This window comes from Equus caballus, chromosome 15, assembly GCF_041296265.1.
Source record: "Equus caballus isolate H_3958 breed thoroughbred chromosome 15, TB-T2T, whole genome shotgun sequence".
Classification (NCBI taxonomy): domain Eukaryota; kingdom Metazoa; phylum Chordata; class Mammalia; order Perissodactyla; family Equidae; genus Equus; species Equus caballus.
In genome coordinates, this window is record NC_091698.1 from 75,010,810 (window position 1) to 75,037,037 (window position 26,228).

At 37.7% G+C, this 26,228-nt stretch overlaps 1 protein-coding gene across 2 annotated transcripts in view; it reads left to right on the forward strand.

Moving 5' to 3' along the window:
• Positions 1–6,686: 6,686 nt before the first annotated feature.
• The window catches only part of HNRNPLL (heterogeneous nuclear ribonucleoprotein L like), a 35,296-nt gene continuing 15,754 nt past the window's right edge, over positions 6,687–26,228 (forward strand). For both annotated transcript variants that reach the window (XM_014731197.3, XM_023619210.2), the window contains exons 1-6: positions 6,687–7,294; positions 17,128–17,246; positions 21,570–21,807; positions 23,253–23,338; positions 24,497–24,593; positions 24,680–24,752. In XM_014731197.3, the coding sequence (XP_014586683.3) occupies positions 7,103–7,294; positions 17,128–17,246; positions 21,570–21,807; positions 23,253–23,338; positions 24,497–24,593; positions 24,680–24,752 (805 nt within the window). In that variant the 5' untranslated portion in view covers positions 6,687–7,102. The remainder of the gene's footprint in view (positions 7,295–17,127; positions 17,247–21,569; positions 21,808–23,252; positions 23,339–24,496; positions 24,594–24,679; positions 24,753–26,228) is intronic.

Below are 26,228 nucleotides of genomic sequence, written 5' to 3' on the forward strand. Positions count from 1 at the left end.
CTGGTCATTAACAAAACAGCAAATCTTTAAAATGTTTTTTTTTCCCAGAAAGTTGTACTAAAATGGCCTAGGATCTGAGGTTTGAGAAGTGAGCTATAATTAAGCTATAACTTTTCTGTCATCATGGAGCATCTCTAGTATGTATGTATATGCATATATACACATATACACAAATATATATAAGATTTTTCAGCATTCTATAAATGTGTAGCACAAAATGTGTGGTCTACTTTGACCAAATTTTCAATGTCTTTAGGTGAGTGTGGAGGATAAGGGGGATTACAGCTAACAGCCATTTCATCTTCCTTCAAGCTTCAAGTATGCTTCCCGTACTGCAGAGACTGGTAGCAAAAAATCACATCCTCCAGATTCTCTTGCAGCTATTATTATGCAAGTACTTAGAATTCTACGACCAGATGCTTCCACTTAAGATCTGGAAGTCTATTTCTCTGATAGGCATGGTTGTGGCGGGATTTTTTTTTTTTCTTCCGTAGCAGAGGTACAAGAGGTCCCATTGTTCAGTCATTAGCTTCATGAACATCAGGAAGCACGAGGTGGTGCATCCATCTTGCTGGTTCAGATTACAGTTGGTATGGCGTGATTCTGGAGCTGGCTATGGAAGTGGCAGCTTCTTGATCCTGGTGGCTTCCAGACAATGGCTTTGGTGGTGTAGTTCTGAAGCTGTCAGGTTCTCAGTGAGGAATAGCACAACTCTTTTGGTATCCTAGTTCTGACGTGTGGTTTTCAGAATCACTCCATTAATACTTTCAACTATTCTTTAAGTATTTTAATTCTTCCAGCTTAAACTAATTGGAGTGGATTCTGTTTCTGCAACTGAACTTTGACTGATATAGTCTCCTCTATCTGTTTTCAGGACCACTCATGTATTCACTGATTTATTTGGCAATTATTTACTGAGGGCTTTATCTGAACAGGTGTTGAGAGAGAGACACATTTTTATAGTTTTAGTTTGCACAAACTATATGTTGCTTTAAAAATTATATTCCTAGGAAAGTAGTTCCATCCAAATAGGGCAGAAAAATTAAAAGTTCCATTTTCAGTCACCCTCGATGGTTCACATGTCCTCACTAGCATAGTGAAAAGAAGATAGGAATTTAGAGACAAAAGATTGGTCTTAAAAGATTAGAACTTCATCTGCCAAATGGAGACAGTAAAGACCTGCCCTCTCCACCTCCTAAGGCTTCTGTGAGAATCCAGTGAGGCAATGTATGTGACACTGCTTTGTACATAGTAAAGTGCTGCATGGTGCTAGTTATTTATTTATAAGTAGTAATATGAGTAACTTTATCACAGTTTCCAACATTGGATGCTTATGATACCACCTTCAAAGAAAACCATTTTTGTTTGCCTAATTCTCAATTCAGCGAAAATTCTGACTTTCATATAATGCTGTTCTCGAAGACAAATCAGAGAGTGACTACACACTTTGTGAAAGGAATTTTCACTTTTGAAAAATATTTACATTAAGAAATCTTTCATTAAATATGCCTTTCTCACATTTAATACAATTGATTTATAAAATTAAATCATACACATTTTGTTACATCCAGTGCACAAAATGAGCTATTAGTTGTTTGAAACATGGAATTATATTTTAAAAGTGATCTCATTTCAAATATGAGTGAGGAGCAAATCAAACTGTACGTTAGTCTTTGAGACACAAGCATAGAAATAATTTCAAAATTTACATGCTTTGTTTTATGTGCTTCTTTTTCTTGAGCTATGAGAAAGAGAAGCTTAATTCAGACTAACAAATGTCTAGTCAGTGCCTATGGTGTACTAGGCAACGTTGTAGGTGATAAAGACACACAGACGAATGAAATGCATTCACCTCTAAGCTGCAGTTCAGTCCAGCACTGTCCAAAGCAGCAGCCAGTTGTTTATGTGGCTACTGATCACTTAAAGTATGGCTAGTGTGACTCAGAAACTGAATTTTACGTTTCATTTAATTCTAATTAATCTAAATGTAAATAGCCATATGTGACTAATGGCCACTTTTTTGGACACACAGGTCTCGGTCAAACCCAATAGCTGACTTATGGTTACCAAAGGAAGGATGCATAGGCAAAACACTTTCTTCTTCTTTTTTTTTGCCGAGGAAGATTCACCCTGAGCTAACATCTGTGCCAATCTTCCTCTTTTTCTTTTAGTATGTGGGCCACCAGAACAGCATGGCCACTAACAGAGCAGTGTAGCTCCATGACCCAGAACCTAACCCAGGCTGCTGAAGCAGAGCACGCTGAACTTAACTGTTAGGCCACCAGGGCTGACGCTCTTCTGTCTTAAAATAAAGGTGGCCTATTATTTTCCGGTCTTAGAAGTGGAGGGTGGGGAAAACACTGCTATGGTTTGGGAAAGTAAATAGAAACAAGAGAAACAATTATACAATTCCGTTTATAGTCTGTTCTATTTGATTCTATTGTCCCCTAACATATTCAGAATGCAAAGATGTTGCTGGGCCAAGAAAGCCGAAGACAGCAAAGCCCAAAAAACCAAGGTCTAAAACAGCTAGTTTATGTGTTGTCTTTAGCATTCCTTGTCATTTTTATAGTGGTCTCAGCATCAAAGATCAGGAGAGATGAATGAGTGAATTCATAACTTGCTTACCAAGGAAGCCTCCTTGATGGGATGAGGTGGGCTGTTTCCAAGATATTTTTATTTTGCTCAAATTAAAAAAGACAGAAAAGAAGAATTGAGAGCTCAAAGGGGAGCAACTACTTGTTAATTTTGTTTTATCTATATTTTCATATGCAAGATTAATTTACTTTGATAAATTCAATTTACTCTCAATTGTGGACAGAAATGCTATGATTTTACTCTTTTATTTATTAGAAGTATGTTTAAAGATGTCTAAAACACTATCAATTCACATGTGTCAGAGAGAAAAGTGAAAATAATTTAAATACTATTTCTAAAACTAAGGGTAAGTAGCTGTAACTGATAACTAGAATCTGAATTTTACCTGTCATTATCTGGTATATGAGCCAGTCCTTCTAAGGTCAATCCACTTTATTTTTGTAGGCTTATTACAAATTATTTTAATTTTCTTAAAGAGGCCAAACATGGTGCAGTTCTAGCCCCCAAAGCGGATGTGCATGAAGACAGTATCTGAAAGAGAATACCACTGTGGTTACACTTGACTGCACAGTGAGCTAATAGTGCTCGAGGCACTTCCTGCAGGGCGCATCCTCTTGGAACAGTGTTGGCGGTTTCTTTTCACCATAATTAACCAAATGTGGATGGAATCAAAGGAGCTAGTTTGGGTAAGAGCACCACAGGGCTCTTTTTTGGTGATCTCTGTCAAACAAGAAAGGGGTATCATCACAAGTAGTATACTCTGGATTGGACAAAGTTTCACAGGAACGAATTGATTTTTCTCTGCCTGGACTTTGGTCCAAGCTGGATTTGATGTTAAATATGTCTCCATTAAAATATACTCCTACAGTTCCAATTCTTTAGAAATGTGGCTCACAAGTAAGGTGTGCACAAAGGTTTAATTTTATTTTTTGCAGGAGCTGAAGCAGGAAACAAAAGTTTTGTATATTCAGTGAAATAGCAGCAATATTGGAAATTGAGTTTGGGTATGAAAAGCTTATAATTTGCATCTCTAGTTGTTCAAATCATGCATCCATCAGAAAAGTGACACTTTTCTCATGATTTCTGGGCCTTTTCTATAGAAATGAAATTTTAAAATGAACATGAAAACATTCATTATATTTGTAATTTCCTATGAAAGCTAAGTGAATTTCCTTATAACAATGAAAATGGTGAAAACTATAATCTATTCATCCCTTCCCAGAATTTCTACTGTATAACCCCTGGTAGAGATTACAGAATAAATTAGTATTATGGTAAGTGACTGTAAATTTGATCTATATGCTCATGGCAGTAAATAACACAATAATTAAATTACCATTCTTCGTGCTGAAGAGTATGAGATTTGGAATCACATTGCTTCGGTTCCAATCTGGCTCTCTAGCTTACTGTCAACCTCTTCTAGACTGTTTCTCTAATTGTACAATGGGCATAGTATAGTAATAACGCCTCTGTTAGAGGGTTTCTGTTAGAATTTATTGACATGACACTTGCAGTGGTTAGCACAGTGCCTGGCACATTATAAGTGGCTGTTGTTATTACTACATGTATATCATATGTGCCTCGTAGCCAATCTCTTGGGTATGGACTTTGTTTCCTCAACTTGACTGTCAGCTTGAGAATGCAGGGACCAGCTCATATAGTTTTCTACTCCCTACGTCACCTAGCACAATGTCTTATAAATTACATAGGTCAGCAATGAGATTTAAAACTAAATGGCAATTTGGGGCTAGATTATAAAGGACCTTGACTCTCAGTTTCCCCAGGCCTGCCCTGCACCTGTCTCCTACTCTAGTATGCCAAATCCCCTTTGAGTTGTGGCAATGGGAGCTCATGGCTGCTGTCTACCCATCAACAGGAGCCAATCCAATCAAGCACTCAGACAACTGGCCAAAGGCCTGAGGCTATATGTAGTGCAAAAGAAATTCCAGATTGAATTAAATAACTGATTTATTATTTTCACGGCATTTAGAAGCTGTTTTTGAGTTTCTTAGGCATTTCTGGCTACCAGGCAGTGGGTAATTTCTTTATCTCATCTAAGTTAAATCATGCAGAATATAATTTATGCCCTTCTTCTTTAGCTCTTCTCCTGGTATAGTCATGAGCTAGTTAGCATTTTCCAAATCAAAGAACCTACTGTCACTGTCACTGTCTGAACAACTCATCTGCAACAAGCTCAAAGGTCACTCATGGTCAACGTCCTGACCTATGTCCTTTAAACATGCTTCTTAAGTTTTATTTCTTCAGTTTTTCTGCTTAACAGTTTGATTTGAGCTATTCGAAAAAAGAATTAAGTTTAATAACTGGTACATATTGACTTCTACCTACTGTTTGTGAAGTAAATGCTGAGTACAACAGCAAGGTTCCACAACGCTGGGTTTCCTTACCGACTGGCGTGAGAGTTGCATTTTAACCTGGTATAATTCATAGGTTGGATGTAGGCTTCGAAAATTCAAAATACTTTCACCATTACACTAAATATTTGGAGAGGTTTCTAAGGCCTTCCAGCTCCTCTCATTCTTTCTAACGCTTTTCCTCATCTGTAGCCAGCTCTGAGCTCCGTCTCTGATATTTCTTCAGTCCATTTCCATTTTATCTTAATTTAAACAATAAATTTCTAATTGATTTTTAGTTCTATTTTGTCAGTGTACATCTGCAGCCACACCCAGATTTGATTATAGCTGTATGGTGTTGCGAAGAAGTTTGCAACTGAATTTCAAAATGACACGCAGTATAAATTATAAAGTACAAAACAATGTATGTTAAAGCATTGTCAGTAATAAATAAAAATGGCTTTTCTGGAGGAAATAGCTTTGGAAAGGAAAGAGAAGTAGGCTGGGGGAGGAAACAAACCACACTGTTAAGAAAGGAAGAGCCACATTTAAGGAAGCATTTGAGGGGTGAGGACAACGGAAACACTTAAAGGACTCGATCCTAGGCAATCCTCCAAGGATTAAGTCATAGAGGGCAGTTAGGTTGCGGTTAGATTTACCAGTTTCTCTCCTGAAAGATATACTGGACCTTTATTTCCCAAGGACCACTCATTCAGCATTGCTGAGCACCTAAATAGTGCCGGGGACTGAACACGAACTGGTTTTGCAAAGATGAAAAGGGCACACACAGTTCCTGTCTTCAAGTGCTCCTAGTCTTTAAAACAGGACATCCTAAGAGGTAGGCAAGGGCCCTGCTGCAAAAAAGACAGTAGCGATAAAACTTGGAAGAGTCCTCAGGGCTCCACAGAGGAAGTGAGCAGTGGTCCGAAGGACAAACAGAATTTCGATAAGGCTTTCGTATCTTTCAAAAACAAATGATGTGAAATAGATTGTCCAGAAGAGAAAGGGTTGGGATGAAGGATGAGATTTTTATACGGAAGGTTTAAAACACATTTAACTGGAACAGGGACTTACACAGACAAGTCCCCTATAATTGTCAGAAAAGAAGGGTCCAGATGAGAAATGAGCGCTAACTGATCTAGCATTCGCCCGTGTGGAGCGTCTTCTTCAGACTTGCACCTTGCTGCATTCAGTAAATGTTCACTGCTGTTCTCGAATATCTAGTTAGGGGCAGGGTGAGAGTCCACGCACTTCTACCAGATTTTGCACACTACAGGGAGAGAAGTCTCCTTTCACGGTGGCAAACCCCTTTTCCCCTCACTCCCTGCAGTTTTAGGGTTGTGTGAGGTGTACCTGCAGGGATTTTAGAGGTTTTTCTCCTCCTCTTTTGAAGAGAAGTAAGAAAAGCATTTAAATTAGCGGGAGGGCGGTTAACACCCGCAGCCCCGGCCCAGTGCACGCCTCATCGCCCGCCCGGCCTCCCTCGGCGCCCCGCCTCGGAGTAGCCTAACAGCGCTAACCGCCGCGGGCTAGCAACGGCCCTTCGGCGGCTCGCGACGGGCGTTGCGCGGCCGGGACTCACAGGCCAGCGGCGAGTTCCGAAGGCGCAGGGCTGGGGGCTAGGCCGGGCCGTGGGCGGCTTTTGACGAACAGCCGTTACAGCCAATTGAAAGCCTGGTCGACTTTTCTCCCTGCCAATAGGGAGCGAGGCCCAGGCTGGGGGGGGGGCGCTTCCCGGGGGCTGCGGCTGGATTCGATCCTGCGCGGCGGCGGAGAAGGCGGGGGCGGAGGCTCGCCCGGGCGACAGGGAGTGGATTAGGGGAGGAGGGAAGACCGGAAGCCACGGTCGCGTCCCCATCCTTACATTCGCTCTCCTGGGCTGGCAACGGAGACGGAGGAGGGAGAGGCTGAATGTTGGCTCCGTGATAAAGGGAGCGGCCGCTCCGGAGCCTCCTCCTGGGGCGCCCCCCTCATCCCGCCCGCCCTCCGCACTCACCGGCTCCTAGGCGCGCCACCCCAGCGGACCGGCCGGCCGGCCGGCAGACGTTTGCTGAAGAGGCACTGCCCGCGGCGGGGACTGGCCCGCGGCGTCCGAGGCCCGCGCCGCGCCGCCACCCCCACCCGCCTGCTCGCTGGTCCCTCTGGCCGCCGCCATGTCCTCCTCCTCATCCTCCCCCAGGGAGACGTACGAGGAGGACCGGGAGTACGAGAGCCAGGCCAAGCGCCTCAAGACTGAGGAAGGGGAGATCGACTACTCGGCCGAGGAAGGCGAGGACCGCCGGGAAGCGACGCCCCGGGGCGGGGGCGATGGCGGCGGCGGCGGCGGCCGGACCTTCTCGCAGCCGGTAACAAAGCGCGGCGCCCCGGCCGCCGTGCCTGGCGGCTCCCCGGGAAGCAGGGCCCGGCGGCGGGACTCGGCCCAGGGGCCTCCCGCCCGCCTCCTTTCCCTTTCCCGCCGCGCTGACCCGGTCGGGAAGCGCCGGCTCTTCTTTTCGGGGCTTTTAATCTTCGCCCTACCTGTTCCCCGCATCCCGCCCGCGAATCCGGCCCCGGCCTGGCCGCAGGCCCCGCCGCGAGTCGGCTGCCGGCCCTGAACTTGGGGAGGGTCTCTGGGCGGGAGCGGCGGGGAGGCGTTGCTTCCTCTCTGCCGGGCTGCGGTGCGCGAGTCGCTCTTTGTTAGTGAAGTCCTGCGGCCGCCGGCCGGCGTCGGGCCGACCCTCGAGTCCCGCTGCCCGCGGCATCCACGCGCAGGGCGCGATCGCGGGCTGGTGGCGTCGGTTCCGCCCGGGGCTCTCTCCGCCCGGGTCCTGAGGAGAGCCGGGGCTGAATGACAGATTACGCCCGGGGCTTCCCCCCCTAGTTCCCCTGAAGGTTTAATTAAAAATGTTTTTCGTCTCGGCAGGCATGGCGTGCATGCTTTGCTACCCAGTTTCGTGATTATGGCTCAGGACAGTTTTTAGCTCTTCGGTTAGAAAAAAACCATGTTAGTAAGTGTTAGCACACTCCTGCTCCCAGGTAAAACAAACCTTAAAGTTCCCTCCGTTGTTCATTGACAGTTTGTTCCACATTTGCACCGCGAAAAGAGGAACGGAACTCAGGACTGCATTAAACACACGTTCCTAGATTCTTGTTTCATCAAATATGTTAGCTGGAGGCAGAAGGAATGTGAAAGTCGTTTTGTCCACAGCAAGTAGTAACTCAGCTTCAGTTAGATGGAGACTTTAAGGAAAGCAGACGTTTTTGCCCTTTTTTGGTGCACTTAAGCTGTCTTAATGACTTAGACGTTCTTTAAACATTTAACACATTTTGTGATTTTTTTTAAAGAAAGCTTTACCCGAAATTGTACACATGTATTCTATTATTAGATTAAAATGTTTCTCATCTTTATTAAGAGGCAAGCCTTTTAGCTCTTGTTTGCATTTTTATGTAAAAGATTCTGGTCAGTAGTCCCCAGCGTTCGAGTTTTCAAATACTATACTGTGACAGATCAGGTTGCAACACATTTGAAAAGGAACTTGTTCTTCCGCTAAATAAACTCGTTTCCTCACGGTTAGATAATACTTTTGATCTTAGTGTCTGGCTATTTGGAATATTCAGAATGTAACTTGGAAGTGTGAAAAAGGGAAGTGCATTTCTCTTAGGAAGTTTCAGTTCAAAGCCAACTCCATTGTGGAAATTGGAAACAGGAATATTATAACTGATATTTAGATGTATGGGATCAGTGTATTTCTTTTGCCAAAAGTCTTGCTTGAGTTTTCCTGCAGCAGCATGAAATGTCTTCCATTAAGTGTGTTAAAAAAATACTTTAGTTCATAAAAATTTCTTTTGAAGACGTTAAACATTAGGCCAGTAGTATTATTTTGGATGTTGGGAAGAAATAATGTAATTAATATATCAAAAGTGTATTGTATGGAGCAGTGGAAATAGCACTGGGCCAGGGCTTGGGGAAGAGTCAGGAGTCTTAGCTAGCATACAATCTGTATGACCTTGGGAAAGTCACTTAACAACTTACTGTGAGTTCTCTTAGTCTGTAAAATGTGAAAGTTGAGCTGCATGCCTTCCATACCGGAAGTTGTAGTTCAGTGATTAATGTAATGCAGCTTTTAAATTACCCAGGCAGGAACTAATATATATATAGATTGAGTTACAAATTTTAATTTTTGTTCATTTTACTGCTGTTATGTTTCTCAGAGGGTGAATTGCTTTAATTAACAACAGAACCAATATTGCATGGCAAAAATCTAATAAAGGCTTATTTATCCTGTTTTTAAACATTTTTCTTCCTGTAAGTTTTGGTAGTATTTTGAAATCATTGCAACTATGGAAACCCGTGCATAATAAAATTCTATTAGGATAGGAATTCCCTGGATAGTTTACTGTCTAGTGCATCATCGTCCAGAAATATGGTTATTCAAGTAACTGAAAAGGGTTTGGCTCAACCTTGTGGTCCTTCAGCCCAGTCAGGGAAGCAAAACGTTTGGGTCAAACTGTTAAAAGTAAATGCAAATTAGGTACAATGATGGGCGATCTTTCCAAGTCTAGTTGGAAGTTAGTAAAGTGTAAAGTGAGACTTCAAAGATTTACATTGTTTGGCTTTTCATAATTAAGCTTTCATGAGTGCTTTAATAATATATTAACTGGATTTAAAGAGGAAAGTATTTAAGAAAAAGTGTTTCTATAAATACTCCTAATTTAAAGATGAATCAATCATGTGAATGATCATATTGTTTTTAAGGTGTAAAGAGAAATGAGTTAGTGTTTGGGTATGAGAAATAAAACACTCTTCAAATTTGTATCTCCTGGCACTTATTTTGAAAAGCAAAAAGTTGCAGTGTTTCAGTTTCATTGGTCTGCATTGTTGAACAAACCTTGATTATGGAGGTTGGTGCTGTGTGTTATACAGTTACTTTATTCTTATGGAGTAAATGATGCTCTTTAAATTTAGCAGGCATGACCTTCAAGATCATATAATAGTAAATTTCTGTATCTGCTTTTAAGAAAACAGCTCAACTTCAAAATATTAGGGTTTCACTTGGCAAAACCAATTGAGAAATTGAATTGGAAGGTTACCTAGAAAAAAATCTGCTTTTAAAAAGACTGATATCAATAAAAATTTATGGGGTGCTAATTCATTTCGGAGACTTTCAAGTCTTTCTTTTACTCTATTCTGCTAGTGAGAAACAGGCAGATCAAAGATTGTTAAACTGGTTTGTTTGCTGATGAGGTGAAAATTTAGGTTTCTCGACTTTTAATAAATAGACTTGTAAGATGGCAAATGCCAAGATAAAAAAGGAGATCCTAGGATTTCCAAACAAAAGAATATACATTATGTAGAAAATGTAGTTTAGGGACTGGCCCTGTGGCTGAGTGGTTAAGTTCTCGCCCTCTGCTTTGGCGGCCCAGGGTTTCACCAGTTAGAATCCTGGGCGCGGAGATGGCACCACTTGTCAAGCCATGCTGAGGCGGCGTCCCACATGCCACAACTAGAAGCACCCACAACTAAAAATACACAACTCTGTACTGGGGGGGGGGCTTTGGGAGAAAAAGGAAAAATAAAATCTTTAAAAAAAAAAAAAAAGAATGTAGTTTGAATTTAAGATACACTATTGTACTTCAATGGTCTAAATTACAGAGATGATAGGAATATTATGATGGCTTATTGGATGAGTATGGGATGGAAGATGGGATGAGGTCACTTTGTTAGTTTAGCTCCCACAGGAAATGTTTAGAGACCGTGACAGTGAGTATAGTAACTACACTCTGGGGAATAAAAAAGTTCAAGGATGCGTGCCCTGGAGGTAAGTGCCAGAGCCTTGAGGCTTTTATAGCAGTAATATCCTATGTCTCCTTTAGCTAAGCTGGTACAGTAGAGTGAGGATTTTCAGGCCTTGTTTTGGGAAAGAAATGAAAAGTAGTAGGTTTACCTATCTTTTGGTTTTAACAAGTGACTATGTTTCTTCATGTTAGTACGTGTAGTGAAAAGAGCTGTCAGTAGAGCCATAAGTCCAACCAAGGCAGGTATCTTGGCTCTCCTGCTAACATGCTTTGTGACTTAACCTCTCTGGAACTCAACTTGCTGCCTATCACATGAGATGGTTGGATTAGATGATTGCTGTGATCTCTTAACTCATTAAAAAATAATACTTGAGCCCCTACCATGTGCTAGGTGCTGTTCTTAGTGATGGGGCTATAATAGTAAAAAAAATTACATATCTAAAAATCTTTGATTATGTGTCATTTATTCCTTTTTTTTTTTCACTCTACGAGGTTGAATACAACTTTCGAAGCTTGTAGTTGCAGCCATAGCAACAACTCAGATGAACCTAAACAAAACAAAAAGTGGGCAGGGGTAGGGAATTAATTGCCCCATATAACTGGGAAAGCAAAGTTGTGGCACTAGTTTCAGGCATGGCTGGATTCAGGGATTTAGATTATGTCACAGGCACTTGATTCTGTCTCTTTCCATGTTTCAGCTCTGTTTCCTTTATGTGGTGATAAAGCTAGGCTTACATTCTTATAGCTAGCAAATAAAGAGAACACTTTCTTTCCCCCAGTGATTTACCATATTTATCCCCTCTCATCAACCATTGTTATCTCCCCCTCCCACCAGCTGATCACTGGGCTTCCTCTGAAGTTGGGGAGAAATGACTATGTGATTGAAAATACCAAGGGAATAATATGGAGTTGAGGAGTTTTTCTTTATCTTGCTTTCTTTTGTGTATATGTGTGTGTGTGTTTAACCAGGAGGAGGAGGAAGGGGTTCCGGGTAGGCAAAACCAAAAGATTTCTACTACATGAGCAAAAAAATAAAGATTATTTTTTAAAAAGTTATTTGAATCACATGGCTATTTTTAATCTTTGCTCTGTAATGTGATCAAATGTACCTAAAAACTTTGGATAGGAAAATTAAGGGGTTTCCCGTATTTTGGATCTGGTGTATTATTTCTTTAAAAAAAGAAAGAGACCAAGTAAAGAAATAGTGACTGGTTAAGTTAGTAAGAGAAAATAGGTAGTTAATTCTAAGCATAGTGTGAGTTAAAAAATATTTGCAGCTTCCCCTTAAACTACTTTGTTCTTGGTTTATATCAAGTATCCAAAATAAAAGAGAGGATAATCTTAAATATCTGGAAATACTGTATTCATTTCTTGGTACTACGTTCATAAATTCTAATGTATCCAGAGAAAGATTACCAGAGGAGGGCACTTGAAATCACACCGTCTGAGGAATGACAGAAGAATCTGGGCGATATTTAGCCTGAAGGGTAAAGTTAGGTGTGATTTAAGAAATCGTTACAAATAACTGGACGGTTATCATGAAGAAGAGGGAAAGGTAGATAAAGGTAGGGAGTGCCAACTAACATTTATTGAACCCTTGTTCAATAACTACATCTAGCGCTGTGCTACACATTTAATATTTGTTGTTCCCTTTTTTTATTGTAATCTTACATGATAAGGATTTTGGTTTTTTTCTTCTTTTTTTTTAATAGTGAGACTGAGGCTCAGAAAGGTTAAGTAGTTATCACTGAGCCAGTAAATGTCCAAAGATTCAAAAGCTGGTCTGATTTCAAAGGCTGTTTTGGATAGGAAACTACAGGGAGACACATTTGGGTGCATATTGTGAAGAATTTTCTAAAAATATAATGGATTGTCTGATGAAGTAGTATGTTTCCTGTCATTGGAGGTATTTGAGGAGAGGCTAGATAATCAGTTGGCAGAGGGTCTGTGTGTGTTTGGTGTTGGATGAATTACTGAATTTGAAGCTCGTCTTTTTTAATCCCATAATTATAGGAGGGCAGAAAAGGTCGTTCAGTGACTGTTGAGCACATGTCCATGGAGACCTTGGGAAAACAAAAAAGCCTAAGGACATTGTGCCTACCCTTTGTGAGTTTTCAGTTAAATTGTTGCTTTACTATATGTAGAGATGTTAATGGGACTTCTCAGTCCTCGAAGAGAAGCTGCATTTATGTTCTGCTGAACTAACTTCCTTTTCAGTAGAGCCAGGTCTTCAATCTGCAATAGTCAAAATTAGTACTTAAGATTGGTATTCTTAGAGTTTGTCCTTGAGAAAGCCTTTGAGGGGCTGGGAGTTTAGAACAGTTATGACGGAACTGGTCTGTAGCCTGCAGTAGGGACTAATAATGCCTTCATTATAGTTGACCCAGTTTACATGAAGAAGGGATTGAGTAATTAAAAAAGAAAAAGTGAACGTAAATTGCAGGCATGAGTTCATTTGCTAGGTACTCACTTGGAATATTGTTTCTAGTCTTCTGATAAGTAGACCAGGAGAGAGGCTAGCTAACTGAACGTTTGAAATGGAAAGCATTTGGGCTTCTGTATGAGAAAGGATTAAAAAAAGAAAATTATTAAGCTGGAGAAGAGATGATGAAAGTATTAATATATGGAGAGGGTAAACAACACTGATTTGTTCACTAATTTAGAAATCAGATGCATAATATGATGCTTAGAAGAGGTAATTTTAGGGTAGGTAAAAGAAGCTCTACCAGTGATTTCAGATTTCATGTCACCAGTATATAGTATAGGTAGAGATAAGAAAATATTGATTTAAGAAAAGCAGTAGTATTTGGGGGGGGGGAATCAGGTGGTGAAAATATGGTTTGAACAGATATCTTTAATATATCAGTTTTATATTTGGAAACAACCCTAGGTGGTTGTTTTTTAAATAAAATAGAGAAAGGATGAGAAATTTTTAAGTTCAAGAAAAAGGGACATAATTTAAAGATAGAGAAATATCAAGGTAGATAAACTCATGAATGGCAGGGAAATATGGGTATGGGATATGTTTTCAGCCTTGAGGTTAAGATAGTTATATGTTCTCCCAAATACCACATTGATTGCATTAAACATCTTCCAGCTTTTAAAGAATGACTTAAGTCTCCATCTTTTCCATTTAGGAAATATGATTAACTAATAACATGTTAAAGTCAGATCTTTTGGGGGATTTTTAAATTGGTCCTGTGATCCATTTTTTAATGAGAAGACCAATTTGAAAAATAGTCATGTCTTTCAGCAGTATATTCAAGATGGTGGTTATCCATGATGGGAAGGGAGGTAGGAGGAAGAAATGTCTTCAACTGATAGTGTTTTGTTTATTAAACTGGGTGGTGAATTAATGAATATTTTTTATATTGTTTTTCATATCTTTTTGCAGGTCTTAATTATATAATAAAATAATTTCCCAACTTTTTATTATGTAAAATGTTCAAATATGTATGTCCTTCACCTGGATTCATTAGTTTTTCACATTTTGCCATTTGGGAGTTTATCTCTATATGTGTATATCTATATTTGTATACATTCTTTTTTCCCTAAACTATTTGAAAGTGAGTTGTAGACATCACGTAACAATTCATCACTAAATATCCCAGCTTTCCTAAGAATAAGGACATTCTTTTCTAAGACAGTAAATAATTCCATTATATAATCTAATATCCTATCTGTATTTAAATTTCTTTAATTGTCCCTAAAATGTCTTATAAAAGCATTTTTTATCTATTGTAAAATGAAGACTCACGTATTGCATTTGGTTGTTGTCTCTCTTTAGTCCGAATCTGAAATCTTCCTTCCACTATTTTTTGATACTTTTTCAAGAGTCCAGGCCAATCTAGTTTTCTTTTGCACTTTTACCTTTGCCAAATGATTTCTAAGGATCAACCGAGACAACTGTCATTTCTTGCAGTTTATTTTTGTCTAATTATTTTTAATGTAAAACTTATTATTTATACTTTAAAGGTAGGCTCTAAATTAGGTTTTTAGGCATTATTTAGAGCTCTTTTCCTGCGTCATTGTCGTCCAGTTACGTTTAAGAGCTTAATGATGCTAATACATATTTAGTTGTTGAGTTTCACCCAGGCAAAGAGTCTCATTTGTTAAGGTGTCTAATAGAGTGAGTGTTGGTTTACATAGGGTACAATCAGAATGATTTGTTTTAAACTTAGTAGCACATAATGAGTATCAATTTAACCATAGAAAAGACTCAGCATAAACAATTCAAATGAAATCTCAAGGATTGAATTAATATTTGCAAAGGACTGAATTATTTCTTGGATTCGACAGTAGTGGAAGAGTAGTCCCCTGGTTACTTTTTATGTTAAATCACTTCTTTTCTTTAAACTCTGACATAATTTTTTATTGGCAGGGTACAAGACTTATATTTTTCTAATAGTCTTTATAATAAAGAAAAATTGGTGAGTTTTTAAAAAATAGCCATGAAAAAGGGATTTAATTTTCTTAAAACGATTCTTAAGTTGTTTGGTTTTTTTTTTTTTTGGTGAGAAAGATTGTCCCTGAGCTAACATCTGTTGCCAGTTTCTTTTTGCTTGAGGAAGAGTGTCACTGAGCTAACATCTGTGCCAATCTTTATGTTTTTTTTTTGTCTGTGGGATGCTGCCACAGCATGGCTTGATGAACAGTGTGTAGGTCTGTGCCCAGGATCTGAACCTGTGAACCCTGGGGTGCTGAAGTGGAGTGCGTGAACTTAACCACTATGCCTCTGGGCTGGCCACAAAATGATTCTGAAGTTTTTGGTTTTTTTAAACAACTTTTTTAAAATTTATTTTATGTTTTAAGATTTCATTTTTCCTTTTTCTCCCCACCCCCTGGTACATAGTTGTATATTTTTAGTTGTGGGTCCTTCTAGTTGTCACATGTGGGATGCCGCCTCAGCATGGCTTGATGAGTGGTGGCATGTCCGCACCCAGGATCTGAACCAGCGAAACCCTGGGCCACTGAAGCACAGTGCGCCAACTTAACCCTTGGCCACGGGGCCAGCCCCGGATTCTTAAATTTTAATAATAAAACATTAGTGCTTTTAGATTAGTCTGTTTGTAGGAGGAAAAAAAACCTTTCATGTAATGGATTTTTTTCTTTTTTTCTTTTTTCTCCCCAAAGCCCCCTGGTAATGTAGTTGTGGATCCTTCTAGTTGTGGCATGTGGGACACCGCCTCAGCATGGCCTGATGAGTGGTGCCATGTCCGTGCCCAGGATTCAAATTGGCGAAACCCTGGGCCACTGAAGCAAAGCTCGTGAACTTAACCACTCGACCGAGGGACTGGTCCCTGGATTTAAAAAACATATATATGTGAATTGTACACGGAAGTCATTTCTGAAGTGATGCAAGGGAGTTGCCCAGTGGCTAATTGTAAATATAGATCTTTGTCTTAATAGAACTTGAATAAGTAAATGAGAGAAGTGTTTTCATCTTCAAACGTAGTCCCGGGGCTGCCCCGGGGGTGCAGTGGTTAAGTGCGCACGTTCCGCTTCTCAGTGGCCTGGGGTTTGCCAGTTTGGATCCTGGGTGCGGACATGGCACCGCTTGGCATGCTGTGGTAGGCATCCCACATAGAAAGTAGAGGAAGATGGGCATGGATGTTAGCTCAGGGCCAGTCTTCCTCAGCAAAAAAGAGGAGGACTGGCAGTAGTAAGCTCAGGGCTAATCTTCCTCAAAAAAAAAAATCCCGAAAAAAACCTGTAGTCCCTTTTAAAATAAACTTTAAGACCATATATTTATATTTTAAAACTTCCTGTTGGGCATACTCAAAGATAAACAGTACTCCGTAGAAGCCTAGGAAGCCTTGTGTTTTTGAGTACTCCTTGTTCATTGGCAAAGATGGTGCCTTGTAGAAATTTAAGTTGTCAAGTGTACTGCTAATTGAATAAATTCAAGTTATAGTGGGACTAGATAACCGATTAATCAGGGACAAAAGCGATATAAATCTACATCACAGGAAAAATAAAGTATATAATCTTTATATTAAAGAATAATTTGAAATTGGGACTTTTTGTTCATTTGGACTACTTAAGATTTTGATTTTATGGGGTGAAACTATGTAATTGTGAGTATAAAATATATTTCCAATCGTAGCATGCTCTGTGTATCTGCCGAAATTTTTTCTGAGATTTCCTTGAAGTTGAAATTGGTTATTAAATAACTTATTTGTACTTCTTATTGAGAGTGAATGCTCCCTTTTAAGAACTCAGAATTTTCGTGCCAAACATTTAATTGATGATTTTACTCTTAAGTCCCTTTGCTAACTCGTGAATTGCAATTTGGTTTGGGATTTGTATTTTAATGTTTGCTTTTTAATGTAGAGTTGAATTTACTAAAAGATGCAATTTAGACTTTTAAAGTTTTTACCTAGACATTATTTTTTCTTGCTAGGAGGCAGGTGGAAGTCATCATAAAGTTTCTGTTTCGCCAGTTGTCCACGTTCGAGGACTCTGTGAATCTGTGGTGGAAGCAGACCTTGTGGAGGCTCTGGAAAAATTTGGGACAATATGGTAAGGACGATAGGGATTTCATGCAGATGGGAAACAGTATGGTAGAACAAGCCTTGCTTGCTTGCTACAAGCCTTGATGTTTAACCATCGTATATATATATATTAAGTTTGCCTATGACTGAATTTCTTTGGAACCTTTTAAGCCTGTTATTTTTACCTTTCTGGGATGATGCCTAGATGTATTTTTGTGAATCCAGGATCACCTCTCACTCCCCAACCAGGTTGTATGTATGCAAAATTGATTGCATCTTTCATCTGATTTCAAATGAGTCCATGATTCCTTCTTAAATGTTGCTTTAAACCAATGAGTTGATTATACCCTTCATCTTCAGAGTTTCAAGTTGTGATATTTAAATACTGATTTTTTGGGGTTTTTTGTTTATTTTGGAATGTTTAGGAATTAATTTGCAACTAAAAGTGAGTAGATTAAAGGTAGGCGTTATTTGCTAGGTGCCTGTTCCTGTGAGTTCTTATGCAGATCATGAGCAGTCAGTGTTTTATCCTAGCTTGCCTTCCTTTTGTGATTTGTATTCACTTGGACTCCTCCTTTCTCTTCCCACAGCTGGTGTATGCTTAACAATGTCCACTTAAGTGAAGACATAATTAGAAAAGTGAATCTGCTGCCAAAAATAGACATTCAGAAATTCTTTCTAAATTATTTTTGGAGTATGCCTTGCTGTTGTACTCTTTTTAGTATGGATAATGTAGGGTTGATTTTATTATTGTTTTTTACAAGGTGATTGTGTTTGGGGTTTTTGTTAGAGGCATCAGAGAGCCAGACTAAGTCAAAATACATAAAGCCGAGAGAAATTTCAATATATTTGCTGAGATAGCTTATTTCAATTTTATAAAAATTTATATGGACTTTTTGAGTACTGAAAGGATGTATAAATAGTTGGTGGGGGAGTGATCAGAGATGTACAACAGAAAGGAAATCATTGCTTCAAAGGAGTAGGAGTAGTGTTAGGTGACACCTTCCATCATGGCATATTTTTTTTTTTCCTGAGGAAGATACATCCTGAGCTAACATCTATTGCCACTCTTCCTCCTTTTTTGCTTGAGGAATATTAGCCCTGAGCTAACATCTGTGCCAGTCTCCCCCTATTTTATATGTGAGATACCGCCACAGTATGGCTGATGGGTGGTGTAGGTCCATGGCTGGGGTCTGAACCTGCAAACCCAGGCCACCAAAGTGGAGTTTGCTAACTTAACCCCTATGCCGTGGCATCTTTTTTATTAATTTCTTTGGTGACCTCGTTTAGAGGTGGATAACTTGGCAAACCTGTTATCTCTTCTTGTGTACCACAGAAACCACTGTTAGATATTTTTTGTGCTTGGAGGTACAAATTGGGAATCCACATGGGCATAAGAAAGCCCATTTCTTGAAGTATCACTGAGATGACTACATCACTTCTTAGTTGTTTGGAGTGGATATTGGAAGTTAAGTCTGTCTTGAGATTTATGTATTGAAGCCGACTCCTTAGACCTTATTTAGACTTGCATGTTGGCACTAGACTAACTCCAGTCGTTATAAGGATCTTCTAAGTGGTGCATTGTCCCAAGAAGTTATAAAGAGATGGTTATCTCTGGTTTATTTTTCTTCTGTTCTTATATATATAGGGCTTTTTAAGTTATTTTCTTATAGCCAAGAAATGTAGAAGCTGTGTCAGAAAACAAGTTGATGAGCAAATACAGTTGGAAACTTTAGGGAAATACTAGCTATATTGATATTTTGATGTTAGTTATGACCGTGACCTGAATGTGGGGGATTAAAGAAATAGAACTATTTGATTAAGTTGGTGAGTAATTTAAATTGTTTTTAGGTGGCCTGGCCATTTTTAGACTCTATACTGTTTGATACTTAGTCTGTGGTAAAGTATTCCATATATGAATGTTATTCACTTAATTTACATAGTACATCATTCTGCCCTCAAGATTAGAAAAGTCATGAAATAATTGGAACAAATTAGTGTTTAATTGAGAGCTTAATTGGCATAAATATGTGTAAAAGGAGTTTGAATTGTGTGAAATGATCTTGAATAAGAGGTGGCTGCTATTGAAACTGAAAGAACTTTGAACAACTTCCAATGAGGAGTAGATGTTTTGATTCAAAATGTTGCATTTATTGAACTTTTCCCTATTTGTTTATTGACTTATTTAGTGGTGAGTGTGTATGGGATTATAAAGATTAAATAGAAACTGCTCATATTAAAAAGATGAGTCACCAAGTTCAATACATAGTAAGTTTAGACCTAAAAACGAGATGTATAGGAAAGAAGTTCAGGGGCAACTATAACAAGATACTGAGAATGGTTGTGTTAGGATGATAAAATTGCTGTTTTTTTGGTCTTTATTCTGTAGTATATTCATGCGTTATAAACAAAAGAATATTTAAAAATATATACTGAGTCTATTTTCCTCCCTTTCCCCTCCCATTAAAGTAGAGAATGCTAGGTAGTGATTAGCTATACTAGTTTAAAATTTTAGTACAAAACTTTTGGGACCTAATTTATGCAGTATGTCTTTTGCCTCTTCCTGTTTTGATTTAAAAATTATAAATGTGTTTCAAGCTATAAGCTGAAAGCACTGACCCTACCGTTATCTCTTAGCCTTCTGTTTTATTTTTTCTCTCTTTGGTCTTCCAATCTTCCTCATATTAATGCTTTTTAAAGACTTTTAAAAAATTATGTGCTGACACTCTAATTTTCCCTTTTCTATCTTCACTAATGCCACTTTCCTGGGTAATCTTGTTAAGTCTGTGCTTCTAGGTCACTTACTGTAGTTATAGAAAGCAGTTTTACTATGACCCAGTCTATAATAGGCCAATAAAGAATTTATTTTTGTAGTTTTATAATTTTTCTGTTTCCAAAGAGCCAAAGGGCATTATTAACATATTTAGTTGGTAATATCACTTAGCTATTAAACCAACGTATATTTGTAGGAAGAGAATATTTATTCTTTTTTAATTTCTTTAGCGTAGATCTGATTCCAGGGTTTTCTGTTTTTTGTATGCAAGACTTTAGAACTTCAGCAAGGAGTCTGTGTTTCTAAAAGTGATCTTTCTCTCCTGAGATTTGTGTTTTACGTTTGTAGTTGGTAAATCTTTAAATCCAAGGCCTTACTGTTTCTGTATTTTCTTGTTTAATTTTGAATGATGTGGGTGGGGAGAGCTAATAAGCCTCATAGACAAACAAATATTGATTGAATTCTTCTTATATACCAGGCTCTGTTTCCAGATTTTGAGGATACAAAGATAAATGAGGCAAGGCAAGCAATTTATAACCTTGACAACACTCCTCCAAGTTTTTTAAACGAGGAAGCTGAAATTCATAAGAAGTTATATAGTTTGCCAGGCTACAAAGTGGTCTGTTTGTTATTAATTAGAAAGCATTTGCCAGTTTCTAAGGTGTAGTGGTAGGGCCTGGATGCCTGATTGATAAGCAGTGCTGTCACTGAGGGCCTCACTTAATGTTATTTCTCTGGCCTTCTGCTCTTATAAAAACCATATTAATTGTATTTTAAATCATTTTTAAGGTTCTTGTTTCTGTGAACAGAGAACATGTTTCCCGTTATGATCCATGTCCTCTGATTTCTTTTTTTCCTGCCTTCCTTCATTTCTTCATTTTTCATTTCATGTGTTAAAATGTATTTCCCCCCAAAAGGGTATACAATGAAAAGTACATACTTCACCCTCTTGCCCAGAGGCAACCATGATTACCATATTCTAGTGAACATCTTTTCATGGATTCTTTAATATTTAAAAATATTTTGGAGGAGATTATTTGTATGAAACTTGGTTGGTTTGCAGTTGCTTCTATTTATCTTTGGTTCTCTGTTTTTAGTAAGATACATGAAAGTATAGTCAGTTCTTAGTTATTAATGTGGGCACTTGTTTATTTGGAAAATTCAATAGAGGTTGTAGTTTCCGTTGTAAGGTGTCCCATCTGCTAACCTTCTGTTGAGTTTTATCTCTCTTGGTTTCTGTATCTAGATATTTTCTAATACTTCCTGGTAGTGGCAGCCTGAGGAATAAACTGGGTGGTGTCATTAGTAACTAATAACAAAGAATTGTGCTTGAGGAGGGCATGAGGTGGAGAAGCTTTCAGTCACAGGAGGATAAGCTTTTAAATAGGCTCCGTCTACCTGCTATACCACAATTTATGTGGATGATTTGAGTTGACTAACGTTGGATATAGGTAGTAAAGAATACTAGTCTGTATGATTTAACACATTTTTGTTAAAGTCTACTTTTACTTGATTGAGAACAAATAATGTTAATTGAACTTATTATATTTGGGTATTCCCTCTCAATCTCCCTTTCAGCTATGTGATGATGATGCCATTTAAACGGCAGGCTCTAGTGGAATTTGAGAACATAGATAGTGCCAAAGAATGTGTAACGTTTGCTGCGGATGAACCTGTGTACATTGCTGGTCAACAGGCTTTTTTCAACTATTCTACTAGCAAAAGGATCACTCGACCAGGAAATACTGATGATCCATCAGGAGGCAACAAAGTTCTTCTGCTATCAATTCAGAATCCTCTTTATCCAATTACAGTGGTATGTATTGTAGTATGACAAACTAAAATAAAAGTGGTTTTGGAATTTGCCTCTAGAGTGACTAACCTATAGTTTTCTTCACTGCTTTCTAGATATTTGAAAATAATGTGGTTTTTAAAAACTTATTTAATTATTAATTTTGATATTAGGTTTAATCAACAAAGAAATAGTACTGAAGCTAAACAGGTTAGAAGCACAGCTGTCATAATTAAATAAGCACATTTTAAAAATTTTATTACTTGGCATCAATGTTAACTCTGTTTCTGATAATAAAGGATTAGACAGCCTTGTTGGAAATGACCCAAGAAATCTGTCTCACTCATAAACCAGTGCATGTATTAACAGCATCTACTAGGTAATGATAGAATCCTATAGTACAGTAAGAGGCATATATCATTATAAGCTGTTTTGAGATAGCTTGCTAAAAACCTGCCTGATTTATTCCTACTTCACCTTTTAATAAAATGATACTAGTAGAATTTTAAAAAGGATTCATGTCCTGAACAGTTGAGTTTTCTACTTTGTAATCACATGGTGTTTCACAATAATCAAGTGACAAGGACACTTGGTTTTTATAACAAATAGAATATCATAGTAAGAGAAGCTTTAATTATTATGATTTCTGCTAAGGGTATAAGTTGTTGTGACATAAACTCAAAACAAAGCATAGGTTTAGTTTAAAATTTAAATTTAATTAGACAGGATGTATCTACTTTTGTAATGTTTATAGGCTTATTAACAGTATTAATATATTTATGGTATTTGGTGTTTTGGGAGAAAGAATATAATTCATCTAGAGTACTACAAGTACTCTGATTTGTTTATTGTTGTATCCCTAATATGTAATGGTGTGGCTATATAATTAGATGTTTAAGAAATTTCTTGAAAGTTGATGAATTGTTAGTAAGTAGGTATTTAGATTCTCTCTTAGATGATTCACGCCTCTTGTTTGGTGACATCTAACACTGTGTAAATGATTTTCCCTGGGTTTTTTCTCTATAGCCAGTGTCCCTTGAAAAACAAATACGGAAATGTCCTACTACTACCCTTTAATAAATATTTATTACTATAATTCAAGTGATTTTAATATTAAACATTTCAGAGTAATATTTGGAAAAAATAAAGTAATCGATTACAGTTTTGGTTTATTTATTGTTTGTTGTCTGGGATTATTTTAGGCATGTATTAAGAACATTTTGAAGATTCATTTAAGAGAGAAAATAGATAGTAATGCTTTTCAGATGTTTTACTGGAACATCTCTGATGTGGGTATATTGTGTATGTGAGGAAATGACTTTAGATTTATTAAAGTGTAACAATTTTAAAAAGGTTAGTAATTAATAGAAATGGTATCTTGGCAGTTGTTTTTTTTAGTAAAAACGGTATAGCTTTAATGTTTTTCTAAACGTAAAATGTGAGGAAATCCTGTTTTCTTTCCTTCATAGGATGTTTTATATACTGTATGCAACCCTGTTGGAAAAGTGCAACGTATTGTTATATTCAAGAGAAACGGAATACAAGCAATGGTTGAATATCCTTTATTTGTAAATTTTTATTGATGTATATGAATGCTGGGTAATATAGATCTTATTTTTTCCTGCTTAATCCATCATTTCTGGACAAGAGGTGTTTATTCTCCCTCACTCCTTCTCCCAAAATCTACTTGTCCTAGATTTAAAAAAGGAAACTGCAGTACCCACAGAGAATTTTACTATTTATGATAAGAATAACTTGCTGTCATAAAACAGTCCAGTGCTTCATCTTAACAGTGTGCTTTGCCTTTTTAATGGGGGGAAAATAACACTATTTGATAATATGTACACTTTTATCTTTTTGAAATTTATCCCAAATGAACTTTTCGGAACCTCTCCTTAAAATAGTTAGTTTGGAAGTGCCAAAACTTTAGAGTCAATAGAACCTTTCTTAGCTATCTTTATTGAGTCTTTCAAATGGTTATGATTTATGTAAGAACAGCTTCTCTGTGTTAAATTTGTTATACATTGAGTAAGAAGAACAAGTTATAAAATACCATATATAGTACAATCGTATTAAAAAAATAGTAATAATTAAGAAAAAACTCCTAACCTATGTGTATGTGTGTATGCATAGGAAAAAGTAAGGATATACAGCAAACTCTTTATGGTGCTTACTTCTGGCGAGGTGTTTTTGCTTTTTTTTTTTTTTTTTACTACTTTTATGGTTTGATTTTTTTTTTTAAACAATTATAGACTTAAGTAATTTTTTAAAACCAATAAAATGAAGATAGTTAAATGATGATAAAACCCTGCCTTCTCAGAAATATATAAGAATCACATATTTGTTTTGTATTATTTTGGTTCTTTGTAATGTTCTTCCTACTTTGAGTAAAATATTTCCTGTTTCAAGATAGCAAGCTGTGCTTTGCTAGGGAATGGGACTATGCTCCATTCTTCCTCTCTCCCTCAATTGATAAAGTACTTCTGATGATTCAGAAGGATTCCTGTAGATAGTTTAGTTGTGTTCTGTTTTCTTTAGTACCATTGATCTTAAAAATAAATTCTCCTACTAAAAATTCATCTAGAAATTTTATTTGGTAAAACATTTCCGGAAGTGAGAGAATTATTTCTGGTTGTTTTCAGTCTTTTTCTTAGGAAGTGAATAATGATTAATTGTTGGACACCTTAAACCAAATTTCCTTAATAGAGCTGACATTCGAATCAGTCCTTTGTGCCCAGAAAGCTAAAGCGGCACTCAATGGAGCAGATATATATGCTGGATGTTGCACACTAAAAATCGAATATGCAAGGGTAAATATTCTTTTCAGCATTTCAACAAAGAAATATTTATGCTTTGGGTATTCAATTTGAACTTACTTTCTTTTTAATCTTAACAGCCAACTCGTCTAAATGTTATTAGGAATGACAATGACAGTTGGGACTACACTAAACCATATTTGGGAAGACGAGGTAAGTATTTTATGCATTTTAGAATGTACTTACGTTTGCTGACAAATTTTTATATGCAATTAGATTCCTCTTTCCTGAGATGAGCTAGTTCATTCAAATGAAAACCTTGTTGATGAATGCTTTTGTTGCAAAAGACCACGTAATGCTGGAAAATAACCTTGAACATTAGTGCCCCCTACTGGTATGTACTGAGTTATTTATATTTAGTTCAACAAGGAGCCCACACATAACAGGCACGCCCGCAGTTCAAGGACTTGCATTTCTCCAAGCAGCTCTCTCTCTTTGGAGGAGAGGAAACTGACTCAGAATATTACTTACAAACTGCAAACTTGCACACTGCTTCTCTATGGAAAGGACTTTTCCCCCAAGCTGGACGAGGCATTAAGAAGGATAGAGGACTCCAGCAGGCTGACTCTACACTTCATCATGCACAACATCGGCATCAGCAAAAAGCCCTCTGAAAAACTCAGACTTGCAATTCACCTTGACTGCATACTGCATGCACCATCACCCCAAGTTTTTAAAGGAGGACACTTAACAGTACTTCAGACTTGCATGGGATGAACACCATGATAGACTGTGCCCATTTATTCAAGTTGTATGTATATGGTCCGATTTCCCGTAAGGTTTCAGTTGTAGAATTTAAAACTTTACACTAACGGATACTAGACTTTATTTACAATGTTGTAAATCTTAATGCCCATTACTGTAACTGTTTGCAGCTTAGATTCAAATTGTTAATTGGCAAATAACCAGGGCCAATTTATCTATAGGTCTTGGGAATTGATAATGCTCAACCAATCCACACAGATATCAAAGATAAAAGGATTAGAAAGGTGCACACTTGCTGCACTTAAATTTACTTTTTTTTTCCCTCAGTTGTGGACGTTAAATAGAATAACATAATAATGAAAGGTGCTTTATATGTAAAAGATGATTTTCTGTGTGGTTTGATTTTTGTAAAGTGGCTGTTTATAAGTTGTCACTTTTTGTAACAATTTAAGGTTATCTCTCATGTTAATTTGTGTAACTAGAAATTTTGACATTTCAAATGTAGGTGAAAGTAACATGTCTGTTCAAGGTAGAATATATTTAATTAAACTTGATAAATCTGAAAATAAGAGCATTTCATTTGAGATGCATTTTCACCTATAACTTACAAATGCTAGATTTCATGAGCATAGATTTGACTGAAAAAATTGTTTAACCGTGTGGCAATTCTGGAATAGTGTACAAATTAAAATGTGGATCTTGTAAAAACAAGGGGGCTGCAGTATTGGTTACATCTCAACTACAATATCACTATCTGAACCATGTGTTAGATACAGTTACATGTATCTGTAAAAATCAATAAACCAGGAAAAATTTTCATGGCATCCAAAATATCGTGGACAGTAGGGACTCTATAGTGCACGTATTCTTGCCAAACAAAAAAAATAAAAGACAATGCGACGATCCTTTGCATGTTCAAATATT